Raw genomic sequence first — 25,838 nt, 5'->3', positions numbered from 1 at the left:
ATAGGTCTTCGTGCGCGTAGGAAAATTTTAGTTTCCCATGCAACGTTCCCCAACAGAAAGAGGTAGGGCAAAGGAGCCACGTGGGGCCCACAAGCCTGCCAGACGCGCCCCCCAGGCCGCGACTAGGGGGCTATGGAAAAAATCATCCCGCAGGTTTTATTCCGTTTGGACTCCGTTTAATATTCTTCTGTGAAAAAGGTCAAAAACACGGAAAAAACAGAAACTGGCACTTGGCACTGAGTTAATAGGTTAGTCCCAAAAAGGATATAAAATAGCATATTCATGCATATAAAACATCCAAAGTTGACAAGATAATAGCATGGAACCATAAAAAATTATAGATACGTTGGAGACGTATGAGAGCGTTGTATTGCAACATCTTCAATTCTTCCGCAACCGCTTCACGATCCAATTCCCTTTCATCACCAAATAATTCACCTTGCAAACCAACACGAACAACAACCCAAACAATGGGGTTATGACCAAGAATATGCATTTTCATCTTATGCTTCGAACTAGCAAAGTTTGTACCATCAAAATATGCACCTCTACGATGGTAATTTCCCTCACTAAACTTCATACTCTCTTAGGTTGTGAAACCAATGCAATGAAGACCAATGCTCTGATACCACTTGTAGGACCCGAAGTATGTCTAGGGGGGGTAGACTACTTGACCAAATAAAACTTAGCCTTTTCCCATTTTTAGTTGTGGGCAAGTTTTAGTAATTATTGTAAGTGAAGCGCACCCTACACATGCAAGTCTAAGAGTATAGCAGTGAAAAATAATGACATGCACATGTAAATAGAGGATAGGTATAGGAAGATCAAACGCAAAGGTTGACACAACGGTTATTGGCGTGGTTCCGATAGGTGGTGCTATCGTACGTTCACGTTGATGGAGACTTCAACCCACGGAGGGTAACGACCACGCGAGTCCACGGAGGTCTCACCCACGAAGGGTCCACGGAGAAGCAACCTTGTCTATTCCATCATGGCTTACATCCACGAAGGACTAGTCTCACTCGGGGTAGATCTTCACGAAGTAGGTGATCTCCTTGCCCTTACGAACTTCTAGGTTCAACTCCACAACACGAAGTAGGAGGCTTCCACGCGACACCTAACCAATCTAGGAGGCACTACCCTCCAAAAGGTAATAGATGTGATAGTACGATGAACTCCTTGCTCTTATGCTTCAAAAGGTAGTCTCCTCAACACTCAATCACTCTCTTACAGATTTGGCATGGGTAGAAGAGATTGATTGGGTGGAAAGCAACTTGGGGAGGCTACAAATCAAGTTTCAAATGGATGGATTGGAATATCTTGATCTCAACACATCAGTAGGTTGTTGTCTTAGAAGAATGGATATGGCAAGTGTATGTGTGTTCTGAGTGCTTCCTCTACGAATGAGAGGTGATGGGTGGTTATATATAGGCATCTCCAAAAATCCAACTGTTACAACCAAGGTTGTCAGAATCGCGATTCTGAGTCGGATCGGAGCTCCGTTGGTAGGATCGTGAATCGTAGAATCAGAACTATCAGGATCGTAGAAACTTAGATTCTATGAGAAAAATCCTAGAATCGAAGCGCCTAATTGGGATCGTAAAGTCGTAAGATTCTAAGACTTGAGTCGCGATTCTGACAGCTTCAACATTATTTCTCAACTCGGTGAAATCGAAGTGAATCTCGATGGCACCTACTTGCACAAAATGTGGCAACTTTTGTATTCTCAATGAGACCGATATAGGAATCTCAGTGGTGCAGATATGGGTGAGCTAGGGCAGTTTCCAAATCTCGGTACATCGATTCCAAAACTCTGAATTTCCGTTTCTTGAAAATGACATACCAGAAACTTGGTCACTGATTTCGGTGGCACCAAAAGGAATGTTAGTGGTACCGAGACTCCAGGATTTGACAAAGGTTTTGTCAAGTGGAAAATCGGTATGACCGAATGGAAATTCTTGGTAGCATCGATTTTGATGTTTAGGCTTTGGACAGAGAAATTTGTGGGAGAATGAATGAGTATTTTTTGTGGCTATCTCTAAGCACTTGAGCAACCAATTCATCATAGATACCTCATCCCCTTTTAATAGTATTGGCTTTCCTATGGACTCAAATGTGATTTCTCACAAACAGAAAATATAGAGTCTTGTAGCTTGAAGCTTGGCCAATCCTATTCTTTTCCTTGCATCTAGGGGTTCTCCTTACAATCCTTAGCCAATGCATCTTTGAACTTTTCTGAAATATACTTAGATAAGGCCATTAGTTCAATGACACATATGTTGTTATTAATTACCAAAACCACCTTAGGAAGAAGTTGTGCTTTCACTCAGGCGATATTACCGCTCGGTACCACGGTAGCACCGCTTCGGCGGTACTTCCACCGTGTACTATCGTTGCCACTACCGCTTTGGAAATCCTTTCTGTGCATCTTTCTGGTCTCTAATTTTTGATAGCAATAGTGGAACGATAGTAGCACGGTAGTACCGCTTGCACGGTACTACCACTTATTTCTACCATGCTACTACCTCTTGTTTTAGAGAGGTGTGTAAGTTTCTGTTACCTTTTATGTATCTCCGGGTTTAGAGCAGTAGTACTGCTTGCACGAGCGGTAGTACCGCTTTACTGCGGGCTAAGACACAACTGTTGGATTTTTCCCACCTATGAAAGGGGTCTTCTTCCCCATTGGACCTTATCTCTTGAACTCGTATTTGCCCCCCCATTGTTGACCTTCTCCGAGTTTCCTATCTCTCAACCCCTCCAATGATTCTTGCTAGTTCTTGAGGAAAAAGAGAGAGGAGATCTAGATCAACATTTTCACCAATCATTTTCTCCTCTAAGTGAGGGGAACCCCTTGGTTTGGGAGTGAAAGACTTGACCACTTCATGTGTTCTTGTCATTGCATTACTTGCATCGGTTTGAGTTCTCCACGGTGATACGTGGAAGTAAAAAAAGTTGAGAAGCTTATTACTCTTGGGTGTTTGGGCACCCTAGAGTTTGTTCCTCTTGGGTGCTTGGGAGCCCTAGATGGTTGATGGTGTCTCGGAGCTCAATCGTTGTGGAAACTCCGTGCAAGCATCGGGGTATTCAATTAAGTTGTGAAGATTGCCCCGAGCAATTTGTACATGTTTCAGTGACCGCCCCAAGGGTTGCCAATTGTACGGGTTCGGTGACCGCCCCCAAGGGTCGCCATTTGTACGGGTTCGATGACCGCCCTCAAGGTTCACTTAGTGGAATCACGACATCTTGCATTGTGCGAGGGTGTGAGGAGATTACGGTGGCCTCAGTGGCTTCTTGGAAAGCATTGTGACTCCACACCGCTCCACACGGAGATTAGCATCCGCAAGGGTGTGAACTTCGAGATACATCGTCGTCTCCGCATGCCTTGGTTATCCCTTATGTGAACCCTTTACTTATACACCTTACTTTGTGATAGCCATATTATTTGATGTTATATATCTTGCCATTACTTAGTTGTTTGTCTTGGTTAGCATAAGTTGTTGGTGCACATAGACGAGCCTAGTTGTTTTAGGTTTTGTTCTTGTCCAATTAAACGCTAATTTTATTTTGTATTTGTTCATACCTAATCCGTAATTATTTTAAAGCGTCTATTCATCCCTCTTCTTTTAGACGACATCCACGTCATTTCACACAGCTACCTAACCACAGAGCAAAAGATAAAGAAAAATTAAACGATAAAAAATACGTCAGTATATTCTTCATTGAAAGATAGGAATCAGTGGAATATTTCAGTGTACCGTAATACCCACAGTTCCCAACATATATTTGATATCCAGCCATGTGGGTCGCATGATTCATGTTTCATTATTTGAAAAACAGAATGCATAGTACTCCCTACGTCTCATAATATAAAATGTTACTTCCCCTGTCTTAAAATAACAGTCTTAACTTTGTAGTAGCTCTAGTATAAAATTATATTAAGTTTAAGACACTTATTTTAAAACGAAGGGAGTATTACAATCAAAATATATGCATTTCAAAAAGGGAATAAAAAAAAGAATACTCCAGCAATGGGCAGCACAGCTTTGATCAATACGCTCTGGCACGAAGGGGTGAACAGACGGCGTCAAGTGAAGCGTCGAAACGGCGTGCGCGGCAGGCACTTTTTGAAGTTCGGGAGCTCTCCAGGGATGGGATGGGCAGGCGGGCGGGCGTGGAGCGGGGCCCACTTGATGGCCGGCACGTTTGGTAGAGCTGACGACGTCCAAGCAGTTGAATCGCGTTCCCGCCAGGCCGGCCACACCGGAGTAAACCACTTCTGTTTTGTTTAATCTTGACCGGCGAGAGATTAAACTAATACACTACACTGGAGCAACAACAACCGGTACTGAATACTACTCGCTCCGTTCTCAACTTTGTATTTATTGGAATACTAGTTTTAATATAAAATTATACTTCCTCCATCACAATATATTGAACGTATCTTCCGATAATTTTTCATAATTAGAAGGAAATAATTAGTATACAAACTGAACTGTTTCATCTCGACATTCCGACGCTTCAAGCAGGTGTCCATTTCTTCTTTCTGAGAGGCGCTTCGAAGTTGGTCTGTGAGATGCCACACGCAGTTCCGCGCAATTCCTACCGCGCACTAGGGGGTTCATCCCGATTTCCCTTTTTGTCAATCTTTTCTCAGCGTTCCCAGTGGTTGCGACTTCACGGTCAGGTTAGAAAAGCAAGCGCCTGTAAATTAATCAATCAACACACGCTGCAAGTTCAGCACAGTGAGAGATATCCTCGGTAGCTCAGTGATGCCCATCACAGAGATTTCAGAACTATTCCCTCGTTAGCTCAGTAATGCCCATCAGACGTTGATTAGACCCGTCGCAACCCCTCGCCGGTCCTAAACGCTCAAGTCCGGCCTACCGCCACAATCAGTAGTCACCGACACACATGAGGTTAATTCCAACTCTGCACAACGATCCATCGCAATCTGAATAATACCTGAACACAAAAACGAGGGCTGATGGAATCGACCTCGTAGTCAAGAACAGGAAAGAAAGAAACCGTCGTTTGCAAGCTTAGTCGGTTTTATTTACCGTATATAAGAACGGAAATATATGGTTGTGACGTTGTGTGCATCGTAATGATGCAGAGGCCAGAGGTAAATCCTCCTTTTCTAAAAAAAAAAGTGCGGACATGACACGATACGCACGACTATGAGACTATTATCACCGCTATACACCAACATGGCGCTCTTATGATTATCTATATATTTGAACGGTGATTATATGGTATCCTGTTGGCATTAACTTGCAGACATAAGTCCAAGACAGCAGCAAGCATGCCTCCAGCCTCCTGTCACTGCGTCTTCCTTCACTGCAGCTATCACATACTGGTATGCTTGCCTTCTTGAGCGTCCAGGGCCGTCTGCTTACTTGCCTCCAGACCTGACCGCGGTCGTCCTGGCAGGACCGGCTTGTCGAAGCAGCTGCGTGTGGCCATGTCATGTTGTTAGAACCCACGGCAAGATCAGACGGGCACTGTGATGAGTAGCTCCCAGGAGATGAAGCTGGGGATGACAAAGATTACCTGGAAGTAGGACTCCAGCTTCTGCCTCAGGACAGCATGCTCCCTCTTCACTTTCTGGAAAGATCTCCTGCAACTGCATAATAACATATTAATATATGGATAAAAGAAGACTGAGTCGGTGGTGATGAACCTAACCTGTATTTTGGATATAATATAACCACATGTCCACATGCTAACCAACTAAGGGAAAGAGAGAGAGAGAGAGATACCCTTCAGCATTTTCTTCCCTACAGCTGTTCCTGAAAGATGTGCACTCATTGTTCATCTTCGAAGCGCCGATGCTGTGACATGTTGTATTATGTTAAGCCCAAAACATTACAGCATATAGTATATAATAATATAAAATGTCAGCTTTCTATATCATGGCAAAGGTGCTGCAAGCATGCGATCTCATGATACACATCATTTGTAAAAGGCAAGTGTCTGCTACTCCACATGCATCCAACATTTAGTTGGAGTGGACGCACATGACCAATAATTCGCGATGAAAGTAATACAAATCTCTGTGTTAGCATATCTCTGGCAAAAAAAGCTGTGGTTCACACATTCACCGACCCTCTATCAAACAGAGGCACTTCAAGCGAAACAACCGCCAAGCAAACAATAGAAGTAAACTAACTAAAAGACACTGCTCCAAAGAATTGAGGACAGAAAACAGTGTTCAGGCACACCAGAATCCGGCAGGAGCTTTGTAGCGGCTCATGAAACAAATAGTTGACAGCCTGTCTGACAAATTCCCTATCCATATTTTATTTTGTAAACTTGAGCTATTGCATGCTGTCAAAGGTTCAGATTAAGTTCTGCAAACTTATGATTTTTTTTACAAAACTTTTCACCCACTAAGCCGACTTTAGCCATGTGCATCTCCCTTCAACAGGTGATGGCTTTCTAATCCAAGCTGGCCAGTTTGTTGGCAAAAGCAGGGGGGGCCCGAATAGGTAATCAGACTCAAGAGTTCAATACTAGTCAAGAATTTGCCTAAAAGGGCAAAAAAATTGAACAGCCTCTAAGAGTCCATCACCACCAGTTTCTCTCACATAGGCATGCAACATCTAATCATCTATCGCCTAAAGATGTTGTCTGGACATACCTAAAACAGCTGCCTCTAAGCTGCTGCATGTGTGCATCCCATCTATTGAAATCTTTGGGATACTTCTCCCTGCAGTGTTGTTGTTAGAAACCGCTTAACAATAACTGATCAATTTTATGGAAGTGCCATTGCTTACATAGCTTGCTCAATATTTGTCACTAGCCTCGCTGAGTCTTTGAAGAACAAGGAGACCACTTCTTCTGCAAAATTGGGGCTTGCTTCATCCTGCAAGTCCTCAACCTGGCAAAATTGCTCATCCAAATACCCCTGGTTACCAAATATGTAGCTAAATCAGCAAATATCCAAAATGGTTAAAAAAACTTAATTCTTAAAGCATTGCTGCACATAAAGAAAAAAGCAGAATTTGAACGCTACATGGTAGCAAACTACTTCAAATTTTTTTTTCATTCAGATTCTCTAAGGTGTGTCAAAGTTTGTAAGCAGAGGTGCCGAGTGACAACTCTTGTCTTGGCTACATAAATGATAAGTGTTTACTGCCTGAACTCCGATGCTTAGTGCAAGAGATGAACAGAGCACTAGCCTGATCAAAGAGGCTTCTTTTCAAGGATGCTGCTTGGCGTCGTAAATTAGCATAATCCATTTACAAGTGTTGCACGATGGGAAAAGAGGCTAAGCAGAGGCTGTGGGAGGCAAGCACAAAATGCATATCCAATTTGTCGATCTCTCTGGTTGTAGAAAGTTGAACATGAGGTTGTTTATATAGCTCCGGAGGCTGCCACTGTTCCTCCACCAACATAAGTGGAAGTGAAGATATTTTGTAGTTCCAATGGCAAAGCCTTATCATCTTACATATGCAAATGGTTTTGCTGCCAGCGTGTGCAACATCTATTCACATTTTGGAGAATGACTTGAACATCAACAGACTGTGATGTTTCTTTATATTGGTGTGCAGAAACCCTAGCCTTTCTTCTTTGGTCTATACAATGGGTTACTACCTTCAGTCAATTTTTCTACATCGCACACCATCAAACATACAAATTTGACATCTGCAGACCCGAAGACCGCATCTAGACTCCAGAAGAAGGTAGAAATGTAAAAACCAATACTTATCACATAATCTGATACAGGTCCGCATCTGCATGTGATAGCTTCTGGTAAGCCCTAAATTCTAACAACTTTCTAAAGCCTTGACATCATCAGACCAATTCGAAAGAAGGAATCAATTGCCATTCATCAAGTGCGAAACAAAACAGCATCCTCTTTTCATGGTGAGAAGCATTTACATGTGTTCATGCACCATGCCTCGGTCTTAACAAACTGGAGTCCGTGAATCAAGACAATGAACAGAAAGAATATTACTTGATTACATCAAATGTTTCATGTGGTGGCTCATTCTTACAGGAAACGAACATGTGTCAAGTATGGATATATGAAGTCCTGATAGAGGAAATTTTCTAGAGCGACACGTTGCAGGAACTAATACACGGACATAAGGGGAATGGTACAACCAAACTAGTGTTTGTGCATCTCAAAGTTCAAGCATAACGTGGTGATAAAATCATCGAGAACGATAGAGAATTCGAATAGGTCTAAGATATGCCTACTTTGTGCACAGCCAAAAGAAAGCTAGAGAAAGAAAACGATTTCAATCTCCTTCCAACAGTTACAAACCAAGACTCTCTCAAATCACTGGACCACGTGGCACGTTATCAAGCTTTGCAAAAAGGAGCAAAATAGACCCACCCAGTGATTGGTCCAAGGATTGGTCTTCACCGTCCTTCAATCAGCATCACATCTTGATAAGAGAATCTGATGTGGAATGAAATAGCCCAAAGGCATATTGATTGGAGGATTAAAAAACAAGAGAAAATTCTAGGCAGATAAAATTGCTATAGCACCGAGTGATCAAATGAGTTCAGAACATGAATTAACATATAACAGTTGCTACCTTCCCTGAATGTTGCATGCATTTGTATAAAGATCCTAAGCATGGTTTCACTCTTCATCCTTGCAGCTGCATCGCTTTCCCTTTACATACAGAACATTCACATGACAACATCCTTCGGAAAGCGCATGCCAGGCCTCTACATGCAATAGAAGATGGAATATCTCCTAAAAAATTGCACGGGCATACGACAAGAATTTTTTCTCTTTAAACCACATTCAAGATAGTGTAACAAGTACATAATCCATTTGTTGCATTTAGAAACAAGATAGCAACATCATTTGACTCATTATATATTTACCTGTAAATCTGTAATAAAAGTCTGCTGTGCCCAGTAATATATGACATATAATGCCATGCTGGCACTTCATGCATGATTAGTGCATGAGGTTTTAAGTAAAATTAACATAGCACTCCCTCCCATATGATTCATCATAATGTCATGATAATGTCTGATGATATTTGTATTGTGTATGAGAGGGTGCACATCAAGTGGTTATTGCTCACTACTTACCGTTGATAGAAACAATAATCAAATAACAGTTGCCCAGCTTTTGGGACTACACTAATTTTTTTAGCTTTTTAGGAATATTAAATTAACAGTTTGCCAGGAAGATAGGGCAACTCATGAAGTTCTGCACACGTCCTCTCAAAGACAACGAAGTACACAGCGAAGATAGTACTATGATGAGTTTCTTTAATCGTGGCTGCAAGATTTACCATACATATGGCATATATATCTCTTGCGTGACTTTATCTTACCAGTGGCTTATGTCAGCTGAGGGAACTAGGTATCAGCCCGCTCTCCATAATAACGACAGATACGCCTCCGCAAAACAAAAAGGCACTATTCAGTATTCACAAAGCGCATATACTTAACAAGGCTGACAGTACACTTCATGGGCTCAAGCTTCATCTTGAGAAGATACCTTTTTATTACTGTTTTGTATGCATACCCATGATGTTCTTAGTTGTTTAGTAGTATTCAGATGATTCTTGTTTTGTTTTCACACTCGGTCCTTGCACTCATCCGGTCATCCCTATAGTTTCAATTATAAGGATGAGCTTATTAACCTCCCGTGCACAGTGGATAGCCAAAGAATATTGAGCGCACGCTACAATAGCGCTATCGATTATGCATATCAAATTAGCATTACTCTGCATAGCACCAGTAACTTCCCTAGTTGGCTTTACCAGACTAGCTGAAGACCAAGCATCAAAATGGTAGAAACATCACAACATGCTTTTAGTGGGGTCACAAACATAGATCAGCGAAATGCCAAAATCTACCATTATACCTGAATAACAACAATAACAAAAAAAAAAAATCCAAGTTGGCAATCTCTGTCAAGGGTAGCAATGGCAATGGGCGATGCATGTCGCGTGGGTACACTACCTCTTTTTAGATATGTCGATTCCGCGGCTGATGTGATGGCGCATGGAGACCCACTCTCCCCCCTTCCCCAAGTGACGCTCAGATTGGAGCTGGGCAAAGGCAAAGCCCCGGTGATGCCTACACCCGAGCGAGGGATTGGCGGGCGGGCGATTCGTCGGCAGGAGCCCCGGCGACCAGTACAGTAGCGAGCCCCAATCCGCCGCGCGATTTGTGCCGACGCCTGCTCGAATCAGCACAAATCAGAGTGGCTAGATTAACCGGCATCGTGAAGCCGGAAACTAATCGCAGAAATAATCGGGATCTAGTGGCGCAGTGTGGCGTACGATACTGAGAAGCGAGCGCAGCAGTTGTTACCGGCGGGGAAGGTCGGGACTCCGGCAGCGTTGAGCGGTTCCGCCTCTGACGAGTTTTTTTTTTTTTTTTTTTTTTTGATAACTTAGCGCCTCTGAGGAGTGAGGAGGCCGCGGCCGCGGCCGCGGAAGGATTCGGGCGGGCAAATGGGCCGAGTGGGCGCCTGGGGGAAATGTAAAATGGGCCGTGGACACGTAGAATGGATGGATGTTCCGAGAAGCCTCGCGTACAGATCTGACCAAACCAGCCGTGCTAGTCGAGCCAGCCTGACAACCCGCAGGCCAGGTACGACACGGACCCGGCCCGGCATGGGCTAATCGTGCTTGAGCCAGGCATGAACACGTCGTGTGCCGTGTCTGGACTGTCACCCCAAGCCTGCGTGCCAGCACGACACAACACGATTAGAAGGGAGCGACGCGGGGGAGCGAGGCGGGGGGCCGCACGACACACATTGGGCGATGGGGGAGCGGGGCCGACCGTTCTGCGACCGTTGGAGCGGTCAGTGGGGTAGGGGCGCAGAGCGCGAGGCGGTCAGCTAGCTGGGGCGGGACCGCGTGAGGGAGGGGGACGTGGAAGATCGGCGCGGGAGATGGTATTTTCAGGTTTTTTATCTGTTTTTTAAATCAAATTGGCCAGCGTGCCGTGGACCCAGCGTGTCGCGGGTCGTGCTTGGGTCTGGACCCCGGGAACACAGTCTGGCACGGCACGGCACGACCCGTTTAATAAACGTGCCCTGACGGGCCGTGCCGTGCGAGACACGAATATACCGGGCCAGGCCGGGCCGGGCCGGCCCGTTTGGCCAGGTATACTCGCGTAGCACTGTAGCAGCACACACACACGCGTTGAGCGGACCCAGGCAGCCCAGACCCCAGACCCAGAGCCAGACAGAAACAGAAACAGCAGGAGAGGGGGTGAACCGGAGAAGAGAAGCCAAATCTCGCCTGCGATTGTGGCCGGCGTCGTCTCCGTGCCCGGCGAGATGGAGGCGGACTGGGACAGGATGGTCCTGCAGGTCGACATGGAGGACCTCGAGAGGGCGGAGCTCGACGCCCTGGTGGTCGACGAGCACCGCCACGAGAGGTTCGAGAGGGAGTGGGAGCAGATGGAGGACCAAATCTACCGCCAGGTGCTCGCCATCGGCTCTTTCGCGAGGTCATCTCTCAACACAACTCGTCGCCATGCTCCCCTCCTCCCGTGTAGCATCCGCGCTGTAGCCTGCTCGCTGTTCTAGGTCTAGGGGGCGGGGCTGTAGAGCTGTACTGGTAGAGTCGGCGGTGCGGAAGCCGCCTACCTCGAGGCGATCCACCCGAGAGAGCACTTTGAGGCGGAGAGTGGAGGGCGTTGCGGTCGGATGAGCGTTAGGCCTGTAAACCCTAGGGTGGAGAGGGTGTCAAGATTCCAGGGAATGGATGTTACTCTCGTTTCGCTTATTAAGACAAATATTAGTATAATATATATTGTCATCCGGACTAAACCCTAGGTTGGAGAGAGTGTGGGGATTTCTGTTTCAGGGAAATGAGTGGCTCCACAACTCCAAACACAGCACCCCTGACCGAAATCTCGCTTTGTAGTCTTGATAAGCTGCGGATCGTGTTCATTAGATTGGGTCATGGGACTTCTCATGTTCATTTCCTGGTTCATGTGTATCAGGTTGGATGATGGGGGTGGACGTGGCGAATTCGGCCATCAAACCGCACTGCACACCTATCTTGGCGGTAAATTATCAGTGCCGACCTCCATGTTTTTATGACGCTAACTGCATGTTCTAAATTTCTCCTTGTGTGTCACTCAGAGGTTGATGATATACCAGGCAGAAAAGCTACTCTCTTAGATGCTGGTTCAATCATCAGCTTGCCAATGCTTTTTCTTCACGGTAATGCTCTTCCATTTCTGTATTTGATTTGTTAATTCATGCGCTTATATCCTTTATTTTTATTGTCTTTCTATTGGCAAAGATTTTTATTGTCTTGATAACCTTGAAGATGCATGGATTGGCGCTTCGTCAAATTTACTTAGATATCATTTAATAGATACTTCTTGTGCCCCAGAGTGTGATTGATCTGTCTAGTTTTGGATATGATTAGCCTGAATGACTTCAAAGCATTATTATCGGTAGATATTTCCTTTAGAATTGGAGATTTGCAGATGTACAGACACATGCATCTACTTTACAGCAAAATGTCAAGATGCCTTGGCTTTTCAATTAATAACGTATCTAGCTCATGCATGGTAGCGTGTTAGTGCTGAACGCCGACCTTCCGACAGTCCATAAATGGAAGGTCGTGGTTGAAACGCTTCCTCTTCCAACCAAACGCGGAAAGCTGCAATTCTACCTCCTCCTCCGCTCCAAGCTCCTCCTTCTCACCACCCCCCCCCCTCCAACACCGCCAATGCTCACCTACTGTGTATCTGTATTTGGCCAACGGCTCACCCCACCCCGTTCCTGCCTAGTGTCCTCTCGTCCAAAGAGAACCCCTGCACCAGCTCTGCCCACCAGAGATCCTTCGCCGTGCTGCTCATCCGTCTAAGATAGGGAAGCAGAAGGAAAATATTAGCTGGCGTTTCTTTTGATAATTAAAGTTTTTGTCTGTCAGTAGATAAGTTAATACTCAATAATGAATCGTCTACGAGCAATCTTAAAAAGGTAATATGCTGATAACTTGCTATTTGGATCCTTTGGGGTCCTGATGGGATAGCCTGTCAAAATAGTTACTTAATTGCAAATCCAGATCCAGCACAAAGAGGCACAAATCCTTGCTATGGTTTGACCTGACTCGTGCACGGCTATACATTAGGACTCATAGCATGACGGCAATATTATTTATCTTACAGACTATCAAATGCAATGGTGCTATGAATATTTCGCAGGTGTCGTCCTGTTTCCTGGAGCTACCTTGCCTCTGAAACTAATTGAGGCTAGGTTTGTGGGAGCAGTCGAGAAGGCTTTAAGGCATGTTGATGCTCCAGAAACAATTGGCGTGGTGCGTTCCAATCATGTTAAAATTAGTTGCTTTTACTTGTGGATTTTTTTCTTGAAGACTGTGACTCGATGTATAGGTTCTCATGCACGGACGGCCAAATCATCGTAATTATGCTAATGCTTCAGTTGGAACCACAGCAGAGGTGCCATACTTTTTTTTTTCTGTCATGCTTCGATTTGCAATTCCAAGACCAGTCTGAAATTATTGATCAATCTCTATGTGCTTGAATTGTTCATTTGGTTAGCTTTTCTTTTGTGCCAAAATCCCAATGGAGCTGATTAGTGACCAACTCCATGTGTATACTATTTCCTAGTTCTATATACTTAATACTTCCTCCTGATTCACGTGGCGTCCTCGATTTTTCTGATTTCATTTTTGACAATCAATTAGATCAATATATATGAGTATGTGCCTTACAAATTGTGCTGTCAGAAACTTTTTTCAAGTAACAAATTCAATGTTATAATTTTTGTGGCACCACATAATATAAGTTTTATTGGTAAAGTAAATGGTCAAACATGGACATTGAAATGTGTGGGCGCCATGAAAATTAGAACGGAGGGAGTAGGAGTTATAAGTTACCTATAATGTTATGGCACACATGTGATAAATTTCAAGATCCCTTACATAATCTCAAAAGATAAATAAATATTATGTGTAATTCGGTCCAATTTGCCTTTTTTGGTTAGAACCATTCTTCTGAACAGCCGATCAGATCAGTTGGTATTTTTGTTTGTTTGCAGATACGGCAACTTGGACGGTCGGAGGATGGTTCAGTAAATGTTAAAGCACGTGGCCAGCAACGATTTCGTCTGATCCGTTACTGGGCAGATGTTGATGGGGTGGTAAGTCTAAGATCTAATTGGGCAGCCTTGTTTTATGTCCCTTTTGAATTAGAAGCGGGACAACTGTAGCTTTGTTTCATGTACTTTTGTCATTAGGTGTGGGGCGAGGTTCAAATCATCGAGGAAGATCCTCCACTAAGAACTCCAAGAGCTGCATTTGCACAGCTAGGTGCATCTAGGAGCTATCGGCCGCATACTTCTTCACAAGTTATGAGCTTGGATGTATCACCAATCAAGCAACAGGGCCATATATATTCAGACCCAGATTGTGATACTCCTACTTCAAGTGATTCAAGTTCACAATCCAGCAATTCAGTGAAGCCCTATGTTTCTGGTCAGTCAGGCAAGAATACAAACATGGATGAGGAGGAATATATTTGCTCGACACCCTCGAGTGCAAGAACACATGTGAAGCACCAGTACAATGCTGGAAATTACTCGAAGCAGCCTCTTCAGGCATCATTGGCATTTTGGCCTCAATGGGCTTATGAAATGCATGACCCATATGCACTTGCTTGTAGAGCTGCTGGTAGGTGAAGCACTCCTGTTTCATCAATCTTGTTTCTTATGAACCTTACAGTACATTCTTGTCACTGCATATCATTTGGTTCATATACTAAGGGGTTGTTTGGTTTGTGACTAAGGTTGCCTTTGGTTGCCACACCTAAGGTTAGTCAAGTTTGGCCAACTTATGATGATGTTTGGTTCAAGCCACACCTTAGGCAAGATACTTTTTGCCACACTAGGGCCCCACATCACATACACTCAAAAGGTGTGGCAAGATTCCCTTGGGCTTGCCAACTTGTGTGTGGCAAAGTTTGGCGAAAATGTGTTTTGCCACACTAGGGCCCCACATCACATCACATTTCTTGAACTAACCTTAGGCAAGTTTGGCGAAAATGTGTGGCAAAGTGTGGCAATGCAAGGCCTAGAACCAAACAGCCCCTAAGTTTGCCAACATTTGCCATACATGCCCCAGGTTAGGCGATTAAAATCTGCGGCACACTTCGCCATACTTGAGGTAACCTTGCCACACTGTTCTGAATCAATGACACGTGGGACCTAAATTATAGGAGAAGAATCTTGCCACAAGTGTGACTGTTAGCCAGACGGGGGCTTCCTCAGTCACACTTCCCTAAGGCTTTGTTCGGTTGAGAGGGAAGTGAAAGGGATTTGACAGGGATTGAGGGGATTAAATCCCTAACAAGTCAAAATCCCCTCCAATCCTCTCCAATCCCCTTGGGAGGAGGATTAACCGAACAAGGCCTAACTTGTGGTGTGGCAAAGTGTGGCAACCTTAGTGTACCAACCAAACATGCCCTACATATTTCATTGAATCCTTACCAGAATACCAACTTTGCCTCAGTCAAACTTGCCTAACTTGTGGTGAGGCAACCTTAGTATACCAACCAAACATGCCCTACATATTTCATTGAATCCTTACCAGAACACCAACTTTGCCCTGTGTAACATCTTCTCACTAAAGTAAATAAACTATAAGTCTGCAAATCCTTAGGTATGTTTGCGATATTCAGTTGGTTATTTTTGTTATACCATCCCTTTGTTGCAGATTTGTGGAGACTGATAATTAAAACACCAAACGTTGATGAGCTTGTAAGAAAACCAGATCTTTTGTCATTTTACATCGGAAACCAACTTCCAGTATCAGAACCTGTGAGACAAAAATTGCTGGAGATTAATGGGGTTTCGTATCGCCTTCGAAAGGAGATCCAGCTTCTAAAGGCCTGTGATCTCATAAAATGTGGATACTGCAAGGTAACAATCTACTGTATCTGGAGGTGATATTTTAACTAGTTGATCGGTGCTGATACCTTGACGTACATCCAGGTTCAGTAGTCTGGTCTGTTGCTTCCATCATAGATAGCTTCTTTAGATCACCTGTATCACAGCGTGCTAGATTAACATGTTATTTTGCAACAAGGCTTTGTCAAAAGTTGCACTCAGATACTGGACGTATCCTTGGGTGATGTAGCCTGTTGCAGCTGCTTGATGAGTAATGGCATTAATGTAAAACCAAGTTGCTTCTTGTATAGCTAAATCGAAGAATTTCACGATTATGGCTATTACTCTGTGCTGACATGTATGTTAATTATGCTAGTCCGAAATAGCAAAGCATAGCGACGTGGTGGTGATGTCTAGCGATGGGCCTCTTGGTACTTATGTCAACAATCATGGGTATGTGCACGCGACGATCACTGTGAACAACGCAACAGGGCTTGATATTGAGGGGGATCCCACAGAGGAACACAGCTGGTTTCCAGGGTATGACCTTTTTCTTGACTCCTTGTCTATCTCCCAGCCGCCTCCATGTTTTATTCTACAATCTTCGAATGTGAGAATAACTCATAAGCACATTATCTTGCTATCCAGATACGCCTGGACTATCGCATCGTGCTCTTCCTGCGACTCCAACATAGGCTGGCTGTTCACTGCCACCAAGAGGTATCTGCATCCGAAATTCTTCTGGGGGATCCGCAGCTGCCAGATCGCCGATATTGTAGATGCAGGACAACAACAGGAAGAATGATGCCGCTCTCCATGTACAGCAAACCCTTTCTGAATTGTGCCTTTTCCCCGTTTCCGCAGACTTAGAACCTAGACTGAGAGCGTGGCGCATGTGCTATCCTTGTCACGCTCTCATTTTTAGCCTAGCCCCATATATACCCGCCGTTCACCTTCATTGAAGTTCCTGGGAGACTGACCACCCTCTTTCCTGGGTGTGCTGTGTGTAGTGTCGTGTATCCGTGCTCCGTTACAGAGAAATACCTTAGATGCAGGTGGTATGCACCTAGACCGAGTAATAAGTTTCCGAATGCTAAACAAAGCATGTTACTGTGAAAAGTGTTGGGGTAAATGGAATGTTGTGTTGAAAGTTAAGAAAATTCCACCTCCCTCTGAAATGATGCCTGGAAATCCGGTTCTCTTTGTAGATCTGTGTGAGAGTGCGGCTTTGTGGAGAAGAAAGTAGAAAGGTTCAGTTGCCATACCCTATACGGTACGGTAATGCAGTAGAGTAGCGGTAGAGTGGGAAAGTGGCCCTGAGCCCCTGAGAATGAGTGGTAGCTCCACAATTTACTCCATCGCCATGGTTAGCAGTACTAGCACCGAGCAGGAGGCAGCAGGGTCGTCGGTCGGCCCAGCTGAGCTAGCACGAGTGGCGAGCAGCAACGCGTATGGAGCGTACTGTCGGTTTGCTCCAGCCAGTATCCGTGGAACCGGTAGCGAGTTGGCCGGTATTTCAATACCGCCTTCCGTAAAAGCGAGAGAGACCTGGCGATCACGGGTGGCGGAAGAAGGATGGGCCATGGCAGCAGCACAAGCTGACACTAGGAGAGGGGCATCGGCGTACCAGACGGGAGGGGAAGCCAACACTGACAGAGAATGTGCGCTTCTCTGCGTCTGTATATGTCGATTGCATTTACAGATTACCTGCCTGTCCTTCCATGATGTGTACACCGGTACGAGTATATGAAGTATGGATATTTGTATATAACTGTTTAAAGCTGCGAGGATGGTGGAGGCGGTACTTGATGGTGAGCATGCTGAACTGCTCGATTGCGTACTCATTCCCGTGCGACTTTCATGGCTTTGCGATGCGCATGCGACTCGGTAGTCGACGGACGGGAGAGACCATTATTTTATCTTCCCGGAAATAGAAATGCCGGCAAATCCGCTTTCAGAAAATACTGTTTTTCTTTCACGCTCAATAAAAGTTTTAGCGCACTACTGTAACGATTTTATTCCGTGAGACCAGCATTGCTTGTTCAGACGCTCAAAAACACACGTCCAAAAAAATACGCGGTGTAAATTGTAAAGCGTGCGTGATCCGGCATCCCAAATTTACTGCACGCGATGACGTTTTTAATACATGCCTAAAACTTTTTAACACGCGTAGTATTTTACAGGCTCTGTTGAAGTTGTCCGACAAAAAAAAAATGAGGATTTTTATCGTCCCAAGCTGTGTTTTGAGCCTCTGTTGAAGATGCCCTTATAAAAAAAAGGTTGTTTCTAGCACTGGTCGTCACCCACGAGAGTCAAGTCGGAGGTCGTTATGCCGCCGCGGAATGGAACCAGGGTACAAGGAAACAGTGCTCAAGACAGAGTAAACCACGGGGTCGCGATTTAGCCACCGTAAGTAGAACTGCAACTGCAAGGTTGGTTTGCCTTTCCCGATAGGACAGTGGGAGACCGAGGCCAAGGGGAAGACGAAGACGAACGCACATGCATGTGGCCGAGCATGTGGTGCATGCATGTACCGCCGTAGCCGCACCGCACAAGCGCCGCTCTGCTAGATGCGCGCGCACGCCCACGCCCACACTAGAGCCAACACACACGAACAGCGGCCTCTGCTCGTGCTCTTGCTCGTGCTCGTGAGCTGTGTCATTCCATCGTTCCCTCGGAACAGGACGCCCGTGATCTCCTTAAATCCCCCCCCCCCCCCCCCCCCCCGCTCCCCAATTATACCTGACACACGCAGACACAGCCCCATTGTAGCATACCTAGCTAGCTGCCGGTGAGTGACCACCGCAACAGCGCCCCTCCACTGTTGCCACTGGCGGCGTACTCGCAGCGCATTGTCGCGGCGATGGCAGCGTCGTCCTCGTCCTCGCCGTCGTCGCGGGCGAGGTGGCTGGCGTGCGTTGTGGTGCTGTTGGCGCTGCTGCTGCTGGCCGGGCCGGGCGACGTGGACGCCGGCCGGCACGGGCACGGGCGCGGGCGCGTGGAGCACAGGCACACCAAGGGCCTGAGGCCGGGGAAGGCTGCTGCTGCGGCGGCGAGGCCCTACCCGGCGAACGCGACGGCGGTGGAGACGATCGAGCGGCGGTTCACGCGGTGGGTGCATTTCATGGGCGCGCTCGAACACAGCGTGTTCCAGCGGGCGCTCAACCGCGCGCTGCTCCCCACGACGCGCACGATCGTCGTGGACAGGACGCCCGGGGCCGGCGACTTCAGCACCATACAGGGCGCCGTCGACTCGCTCCCGATCATCAACCTCGCTCGCGTCGTCATCAAGGTCAATGCCGGCACCTACACGTACGTGCGTGACCTGACCAACATATCGTATACTTGCCCATCGATCGTTCTAGTCGTCGGTGCTCGGCGTCTGACTGACGGTGAGAGTGCATGGCCCGTGTAAATGTAATGCAGGGAGAAGGTGAGCATCTCGCCGCTGCGCGCGTTCGTGACGGTGGAGGGCGCGGGCGCGGACCGGACGGTGGTGCAGTGGGGCGACACGGCGGACACGGCCGGGCCATGGGGCCGCCCCTTCGGCACCTTCGCCTCCGCCACCTTCGCCGTCAACTCGCAGTTCTTCGTCGCCAAGAACATCACCTTCAAGGTAAGTGCCGTGCGTACTGTATCTGTACTCACTCGTCGACCCAAGGCTCGACGACACTGGTTGATTGATTGATTGATTTGGATGGGATTGTGCTGCAGAACACGGCGCCGGTGCCTCGGGCGGGCGCGCTGGGGAAGCAAGGGGTGGCGCTGCGGATATCGGCGGACAACGCGGCGTTCGTGGGGTGCAACTTCCTGGGCGCGCAGGACACGCTGTATGACCACCTGGGCCGCCACTACTACAAGGACTGCTACATCGAGGGCTCCGTCGACTTCATCTTCGGCAACGCCCTCTCCCTCTACGAGGTGCACCCTCGTCTGCTCCTCTGCCTCCCCTGCCATTGCAAAAAACATCTACTCCTATCTCTCTAGATTTCACAGGCAAGCTTAATTAGCACCTGCGAGTCAAGTCAGCAGAGCATCTTTGCTCCACCCACCTGACGTGTCAGTGTGTCGGCTGTACGTGCGGTTGAACCCTGCGTGCAGCCACAAAGAGGTGGTGTCATGTCGGTACCCGCCGGGGCTGGGCCGCGGCTCTCTGACGGGCAGAGCATCCAGCTCGAGCGTGCATGGCCTACCACTACCAGTGTCCTGCATAGAGTCGCGTACGTACGTACGTACAAGAGCCCTCCATGCACGACGGGTCGGTCGGTCATACTGTTGAAAAAACAAGGAAACAGATAATGTTCCTGCCAGTGCGCGCATTCCAGGAACGGAATCGTAGCACCCGTGACAAATCTTGTCCCACCGGCAACCCTCGTTCTGGGCCAGACACGATCTCGTTCTGTGGCAGTGCAGCCACCGCTGAGTTAGTCCCGGGCCGTGCCGCCCGTGGCGCGGTGGCCATGCCGCCATGCAGTGCAGGTGAGCGCGACACCGGCGGATCCGCAGATGGATGCTGCATGCTGGGTCACGGCCTTCCGTCCCGTACGTACGTATCCATCTCGCTTCTGTTCGTCCGCCTGCGTGTGACGGACCGGGGCCGTGCATGCAGCAGGGACAGGACAAGGGGGGAAGGGAATGTTGATTTCCGTTAATTAATGGGGGATCTTGGTTCTTAATGGCAGCGAGCCGGTGTCGCTCCGCTTGTACCGTTGCGAAACGTGGCTTTCTGGTGGCGGCAGGTTCCCCGGTCCGGTCCCTCCTCGGCCCCAGGCGAGGCGCCGGCAGCTAGCTCCGGCCCGTGACGACGGAGGAGCTAGCCTTGCTGGCTGGTGCCGTACGTGCCTATCTCCTTATACCCTTTGCTTAATTAGCTGGACATAAAATGGCGCTAGTCAATCAATCGCTAGCTTACACTGCATTTTTGGCAGCGCATATACCTAGCTAGCATTACCAACCGACATTTTCTTCACCGAAACCACGGCAGCATTTTCTTGACCAAAATCCTAGCTAGCTAGCTAGCTGACGTGGGCGCCATGGCATGGCGGCGTGCGGTTTGGGGGATGCAGGGCTGCCACGTGCACGCGATCTCGCCGCACTACGGCGCGCTGACGGCGCAGAACCGGCGGAGCATGCTGGACGACACGGGGTTCTCCTTCCTCAACTGCCGGGTGACGGGGTCGGGGGCGCTCTACCTCGGCCGCGCATGGGGCACCTTCTCCCGCGTCGTCTTCGCCTACACCTACATGGACAACATCATCATCCCCCGCGGCTGGTACAACTGGGGCGACCCCACGCGCGAGATGTACGTGCCGTCCGTCTCTTGTGAATCTTCTTGGTGCATGCTTCGTATGACTGACGGATTTTCATGGATGGATGCAGGACGGTGTTCTACGGGCAGTACAAGTGCTCGGGGCCGGGGGCGAACCACGCCGGCAGGGTGGACTGGTCCCGGGAGCTCACCGACGAGGAGGCCAAGCCATTCATCTCCCTCAGCTTCATCGACGGCCTCGAGTGGCTCAGGTTGTAGCAGCGGATGGTCGGATCCAGGGCGTCCGCAGGTTACTGACTTAGTAGCAGGGTGACTTGATTCGGCTGCAGCATTTGCAGCTGGGTTCATGACGAGCTACCACGGCTGTCTCCGGCCTCCGGCTCTTTTCTCTTTTCTTTTCTTTTCTTTTCTTCTCGTTTGGTTTTAGAGGGAAGTGAGTGAGTGAGTCGCATCGGTTCGTTTTTAACTGCTGTGAGTTCTGACGAAGAGAGCAAACGGTAACATGAGTCCTGTGTCCTCTGTTTGCCGAGGCAAGTAGACAGAAAACACGAATGAAAAGTACTGTATTGAATTACAACACAACGCAGAGATCCACCTCCTAATCCCCAGATGAATGTAGATGCAACATAAGTTGTGTCATAACCACATACAGAGCATCACTAGCAACTCAGAGGAGGTTGTCCGAGACAACACATCATGCCATGAGATAACAGAAGGGCATCGTAGGAGAGCTCCATGAAGAAAGCACGAAAGCCACCGTTAGGGGGGCCGGGAGATCCCAGGTGTTCACGTGATCACGTCAAGGAGCTGCACCATTACCAATCCTGTGCATCAATCACTCACAGAAAGCGTGGTCATTGCCCAAGACGGAGTGAAAACTGTGTCTTGTCCAGGAAACAAGAAGGAAAACATAATTTCACCGCCAAAAGGATGGTCAATGCCCTTTCTTAAATTTTGTCCAGGATGGTCTTGTCCAGGAAATAAATCCATAAATTTCTTAAATTTTTCCATGCGCCCATGGCAACTTTCTAAATATGACAACCCTTTTCCAAAAAGCGAAATCCTTATTTTTTGCCAAATCTCATTTCATACACATTGCAAATTGCGTTGGAAATCTTCATGGACCACGACAAACTTACTTTATGAATCATGGCAAATTAACCTTATGTCCCATGGGCAATTATTTTTGCCAATGCCATGTTTTGCATAAAATCTAAGCAATGGATCATTTTGCATTGATAATATGTAGCTCATTTGCCATGATACGTATAGTTGGCCCATACATCTTTTTACTCAACTTTTTCATGATCTATAAAGGTATTTTTTCATGTTTTTTTTGGATCATGGTATATTTCCTTTTGGACCGTGCCCAGAATGTTTTTTTACCATGGCAAATTCACTTTATGGACCATCAATTTTTTTACCATGCCAAATGTTATATTCAGACTATGGAATTTTTTTTCTCCATGGCAAGTTTATTCATTGGACCATGACCAATATTTCTTGGAGCATGGTAAATAATTTTTTGCAACATGGCAAATTTGCTAAACAAACCATGGTGAATTACCTTTTTGTACACAACAGTTGAAAAAACTATTGTAAATCATTTTCTACACCATGGAAAATTCATTTTTAAACATCCTAGGACAAAAAAAAATCATATCACTATTTTCATAAATTTCCTTTTTCAATATATTTTTGCCAGAATCTTAGGAAACCAAGGCAACTTCGGTCCAAACATACTCCATTTGTCCCATAATATAAGTGTGTTTTTTACATTAGTGTAGTGTAAAAAATGCTCGTATATTATGGGACGGAGGGAGTAGTTGTTAATTTTTCTTGTTTGTTTTTAAGATATGTCAAATTTAGTTTCTCACGCATGTTAATTGTAAAATTTGTTGTGGAATTTTTAGACATGACAACTTCTGGTCAAATATACATCCAACTAGCTGGTTGGTTGTATTTTTAAGACATTGCAATTTTCATTTTAAGGCACTATTTTATCCATTTGAACGTGGTGGAAGTTTGATGATATACATGTTTTTTTTAGAAAATGGGCACAATTATTTTAGTATCATGACAAATTGATTTTTTTGTCTCTTTGCAAGGGATTTCTACTTTTTTTTCCTTGATCTTTCTTTTGGGTTTGGACTTTTTTTAGTGCAACAGCTGGCAAAGGGCTATGCCTGCCATTTTTTTGGTTCGCGCTAAGTCGATTCCAGCCCGATGGGCAGAAGAAATAGCGAGCAGCAAAATTGTTTACATGGGACTCATTTCTAGGGAATTCCCTACGTGCCACTCTCTGCGTTATACAGTCGGGGCTTCGCACAGCAAGTCAGACCTATCGAGTAATTGGGTTGGCCCGTTTATAACCCTACGAGTAGCTTTATGCTGAATGGTTTTGGGAACCTTCTAGATGACCCCAGCTGGTTTCTGCTGGTTTAGGGAACCTTCTAGAAGGTTCCTGAACAAGGTATTTGTTTTTATTTCTATTTCTCTGTTTATTTTTACTTTATTTTTGCAAGTTTTTTCCTTTTCAAAATTTTCAAGAAATCCATGTTTTTGAACAAAGTTGTTCAGGAATTTAAAACAATGTCCCCGTTTTCAAGAAATGTTCGTGCTTTCAATATTTTTTTTTGCGTTTTGAATTTTTTCGGGATTTTCAAATAATTTTCCCATTTCCAAAATGTGTACTCATTTTTAAATTTTGTTCGAGAGTTTGAAAAAAGTATTCACATTCGTGAAATTTGTTCAGGAGTTTCTAAAAATGTTTCTATTTTCAAAATTCACGATTTTCAAATTGTTCTCAGTTTCATAATTCTTTCTGAATTTAAAAAATTGTCCCGTTTTCAAAAAAAAAATTGCCCATCAAAAAATGTTTACATTTTAAAAAATTGTCCAAAGTTTAGATAAATGTTTCCGTTTCAATTTTTTGTTCATCGATATAAAAAGTGTTCGCATTCTCAAAATTATTCAGGATTTTATAATTTTTCTCAGTTTAACATTTTTGTTTGGAATTTAAAAATATGTCCCCATTTTCAAATTTTGTTTACCAATTCAAGGAATAGTCATGTTTTGAAAACTTGTTCTAGAATTTTGAAGAACGTTCAATTTTTTTTAAAAATGTACTGAAAATTTAAAAAGGTTCACAAATTTAAAATATGTTTGTTGTTCCAATTTTTTGTTTGTAATTTTATGAAAAGATCCATTTCCAAGTTTTTGTTCAGAAATTCGAAAACTGTTCGTAGTTATAATTTTTGTTAGGAATTTCTTGAAATGTTCACTTTTTAAAATAGTTGTTTAGAAATTCAAAAAATGTTGACGGTTTCAAAATTTCATAATTTGTTCACATATTCCTGTAAATTGTTCAGAAACACAAAAAATGGTTGCACATTTTCAGAATAAAACTCTTTCAGAAAAGAGCACAATTTTTGAAATTAAAAAAAATCACCACTGTTAAATAATTCTAGTTCGCCACAATATCTAATTCAAATACGCTATAGTAGAGCAGCCTAGTTTTATACCACGTTAATAATTTAGGTCGCGTGTTGTAGTACAAACGAAAAAAACTGTGTGGTGGAGTGGCTACGAACTTGCAATTTGAAGCTGGAGGTCGAAGCCCTCGAATTTTGCTATCTTTTTTTGTCTTGGGTACAGGTTGATGGGCCGGCCCAATCGTGTTGTCTCATGTGCGTGGCGCTGTCAATTTGAAACAAAGAGCGCCAAATAGGAGGTCCCCATTTCTAGCACGAATATTTTCTCAAAAAAGTTCTAGCGTGAGCGTTTCTGTTCAATCGGCGACCTTTACTAGGGAACGATTCGTTCTATACGTGAGCGGGAACGTGAGATCCTTGTTTGAGTCTTTTTTATAAACTTCTCCTTCTTTATTCATTCATAAGTAAAGTAGCATCATTTAAATGTAAAGAGATAACCTTATCACGGGCGTTATCCGCCCAAACACCCGGAGGAGAAAACCTAGCTAACCTTGCAAGTCCATGAGCTACTGGATTGTGTTGTGTATTACAATGATCATAAGTGACATGGTAAAATCTAATGACATGAAATAACAGTCATCTAATGGATGAAGTGACTCAAGAAGAGTAGCATTGGCTCAATACATTCACCACCTCCACACTATCTGAATTCACTTCAATCTTACTGCATCCGATGGTATTACAAAGATTCAAACCAAACCTCACTGCAATTGCTTCTACTGTAAACGAGTCAAAGCAAAGGTCCTTACTTTCATTAGCGTCCGCTATAAATTTCCCCTTATGGTCCCGGACAACTACTCCAAATGTTGCTACGAGTGTGCCACTATCATACCCGGCATCAGCGTTTAATTTCACGTAGCCATACTTTGGTTTCAGCCAAGCATCTGATCGGGCGTGGGGCTTTGAGCTATAAGAGATAGTACAATTTGCTACTAAGCCTCTCACTCACATATTGATTTGAGATGCGCTTTGAGTTTCTTCATCATGTGTCATTTTCCACCTTTCATACCACAAACAACAAGCCATCGTTGCCATCGTTTCTCTGAATTTTGGCAAGCCCAATACTTGGATCTGTTGTTCTCGAAGACACGAGAGATGTGCCAACACAAGCTCACCTGCCTTGTCTAGTTTCAATGACTGTTTGATAGCAAGATCAAGACCAAGCATCTTCCGCACATCCATTGCCAATTTGCATTCGAACAACACATGTCTT

The 25,838-nt window shown here is 45.4% G+C and overlaps 3 protein-coding genes across 4 annotated transcripts; 2 read left to right on the top strand and 1 right to left on the bottom strand.

Moving 5' to 3' along the window:
• Window positions 1–5,030: 5,030 nt before the first annotated feature.
• LOC123446877 (pseudo histidine-containing phosphotransfer protein 5-like) lies at window positions 5,031–7,497 on the bottom strand. The gene is made up of 6 exons (XM_045123421.1): window positions 7,182–7,497; window positions 6,777–6,907; window positions 6,641–6,709; window positions 5,760–5,831; window positions 5,551–5,623; window positions 5,031–5,449 (listed from the first exon to the last, which is right to left on the bottom strand). The coding sequence occupies exons 1-6, from the start codon at window positions 7,239–7,241 to the stop codon at window positions 5,393–5,395; spliced, it is 462 nt and encodes a 153-aa protein (XP_044979356.1). The 5' UTR covers window positions 7,242–7,497; the 3' UTR covers window positions 5,031–5,392.
• Window positions 7,498–11,148: 3,651 nt separating this feature from the next.
• LOC123446851 (protein cereblon-like) lies at window positions 11,149–17,022 on the top strand. Of its 2 annotated transcripts, XM_045123391.1 has the most exons (10): window positions 11,149–11,445; window positions 11,944–12,008; window positions 12,086–12,166; window positions 13,162–13,274; window positions 13,351–13,416; window positions 14,018–14,119; window positions 14,216–14,648; window positions 15,690–15,895; window positions 16,239–16,402; window positions 16,511–17,022. In XM_045123391.1, exons 1-10 carry the CDS (start codon window positions 11,273–11,275, stop codon window positions 16,665–16,667), a joined length of 1,560 nt encoding a protein of 519 aa, XP_044979326.1. In that variant the 5' UTR covers window positions 11,149–11,272; the 3' UTR covers window positions 16,668–17,022. The 2 variants fall into 2 exon arrangements, with proteins under 2 accessions (XP_044979326.1, XP_044979335.1); XM_045123400.1 differs by lacking the exon at window positions 13,351–13,416.
• A 1,574-nt stretch (window positions 17,023–18,596) lies between these two features.
• LOC123446867 (probable pectinesterase 53) lies at window positions 18,597–21,705 on the top strand. Its single transcript, XM_045123410.1, has 5 exons — window positions 18,597–19,174; window positions 19,289–19,478; window positions 19,577–19,783; window positions 20,929–21,164; window positions 21,242–21,705. The coding sequence occupies exons 1-5, from the start codon at window positions 18,726–18,728 to the stop codon at window positions 21,387–21,389; spliced, it is 1,230 nt and encodes a 409-aa protein (XP_044979345.1). The 5' UTR covers window positions 18,597–18,725; the 3' UTR covers window positions 21,390–21,705.
• The last annotated feature ends 4,133 nt before the right edge of the window (window positions 21,706–25,838 follow it).

This window comes from Hordeum vulgare, chromosome 1H, assembly GCF_904849725.1.
Source record: "Hordeum vulgare subsp. vulgare chromosome 1H, MorexV3_pseudomolecules_assembly, whole genome shotgun sequence".
NCBI lineage: Eukaryota > Viridiplantae > Streptophyta > Magnoliopsida > Poales > Poaceae > Hordeum > Hordeum vulgare.
Note: the sequence above shows the minus strand (reverse complement) of the source record. Positions and strands in the feature narration are given on the sequence as shown.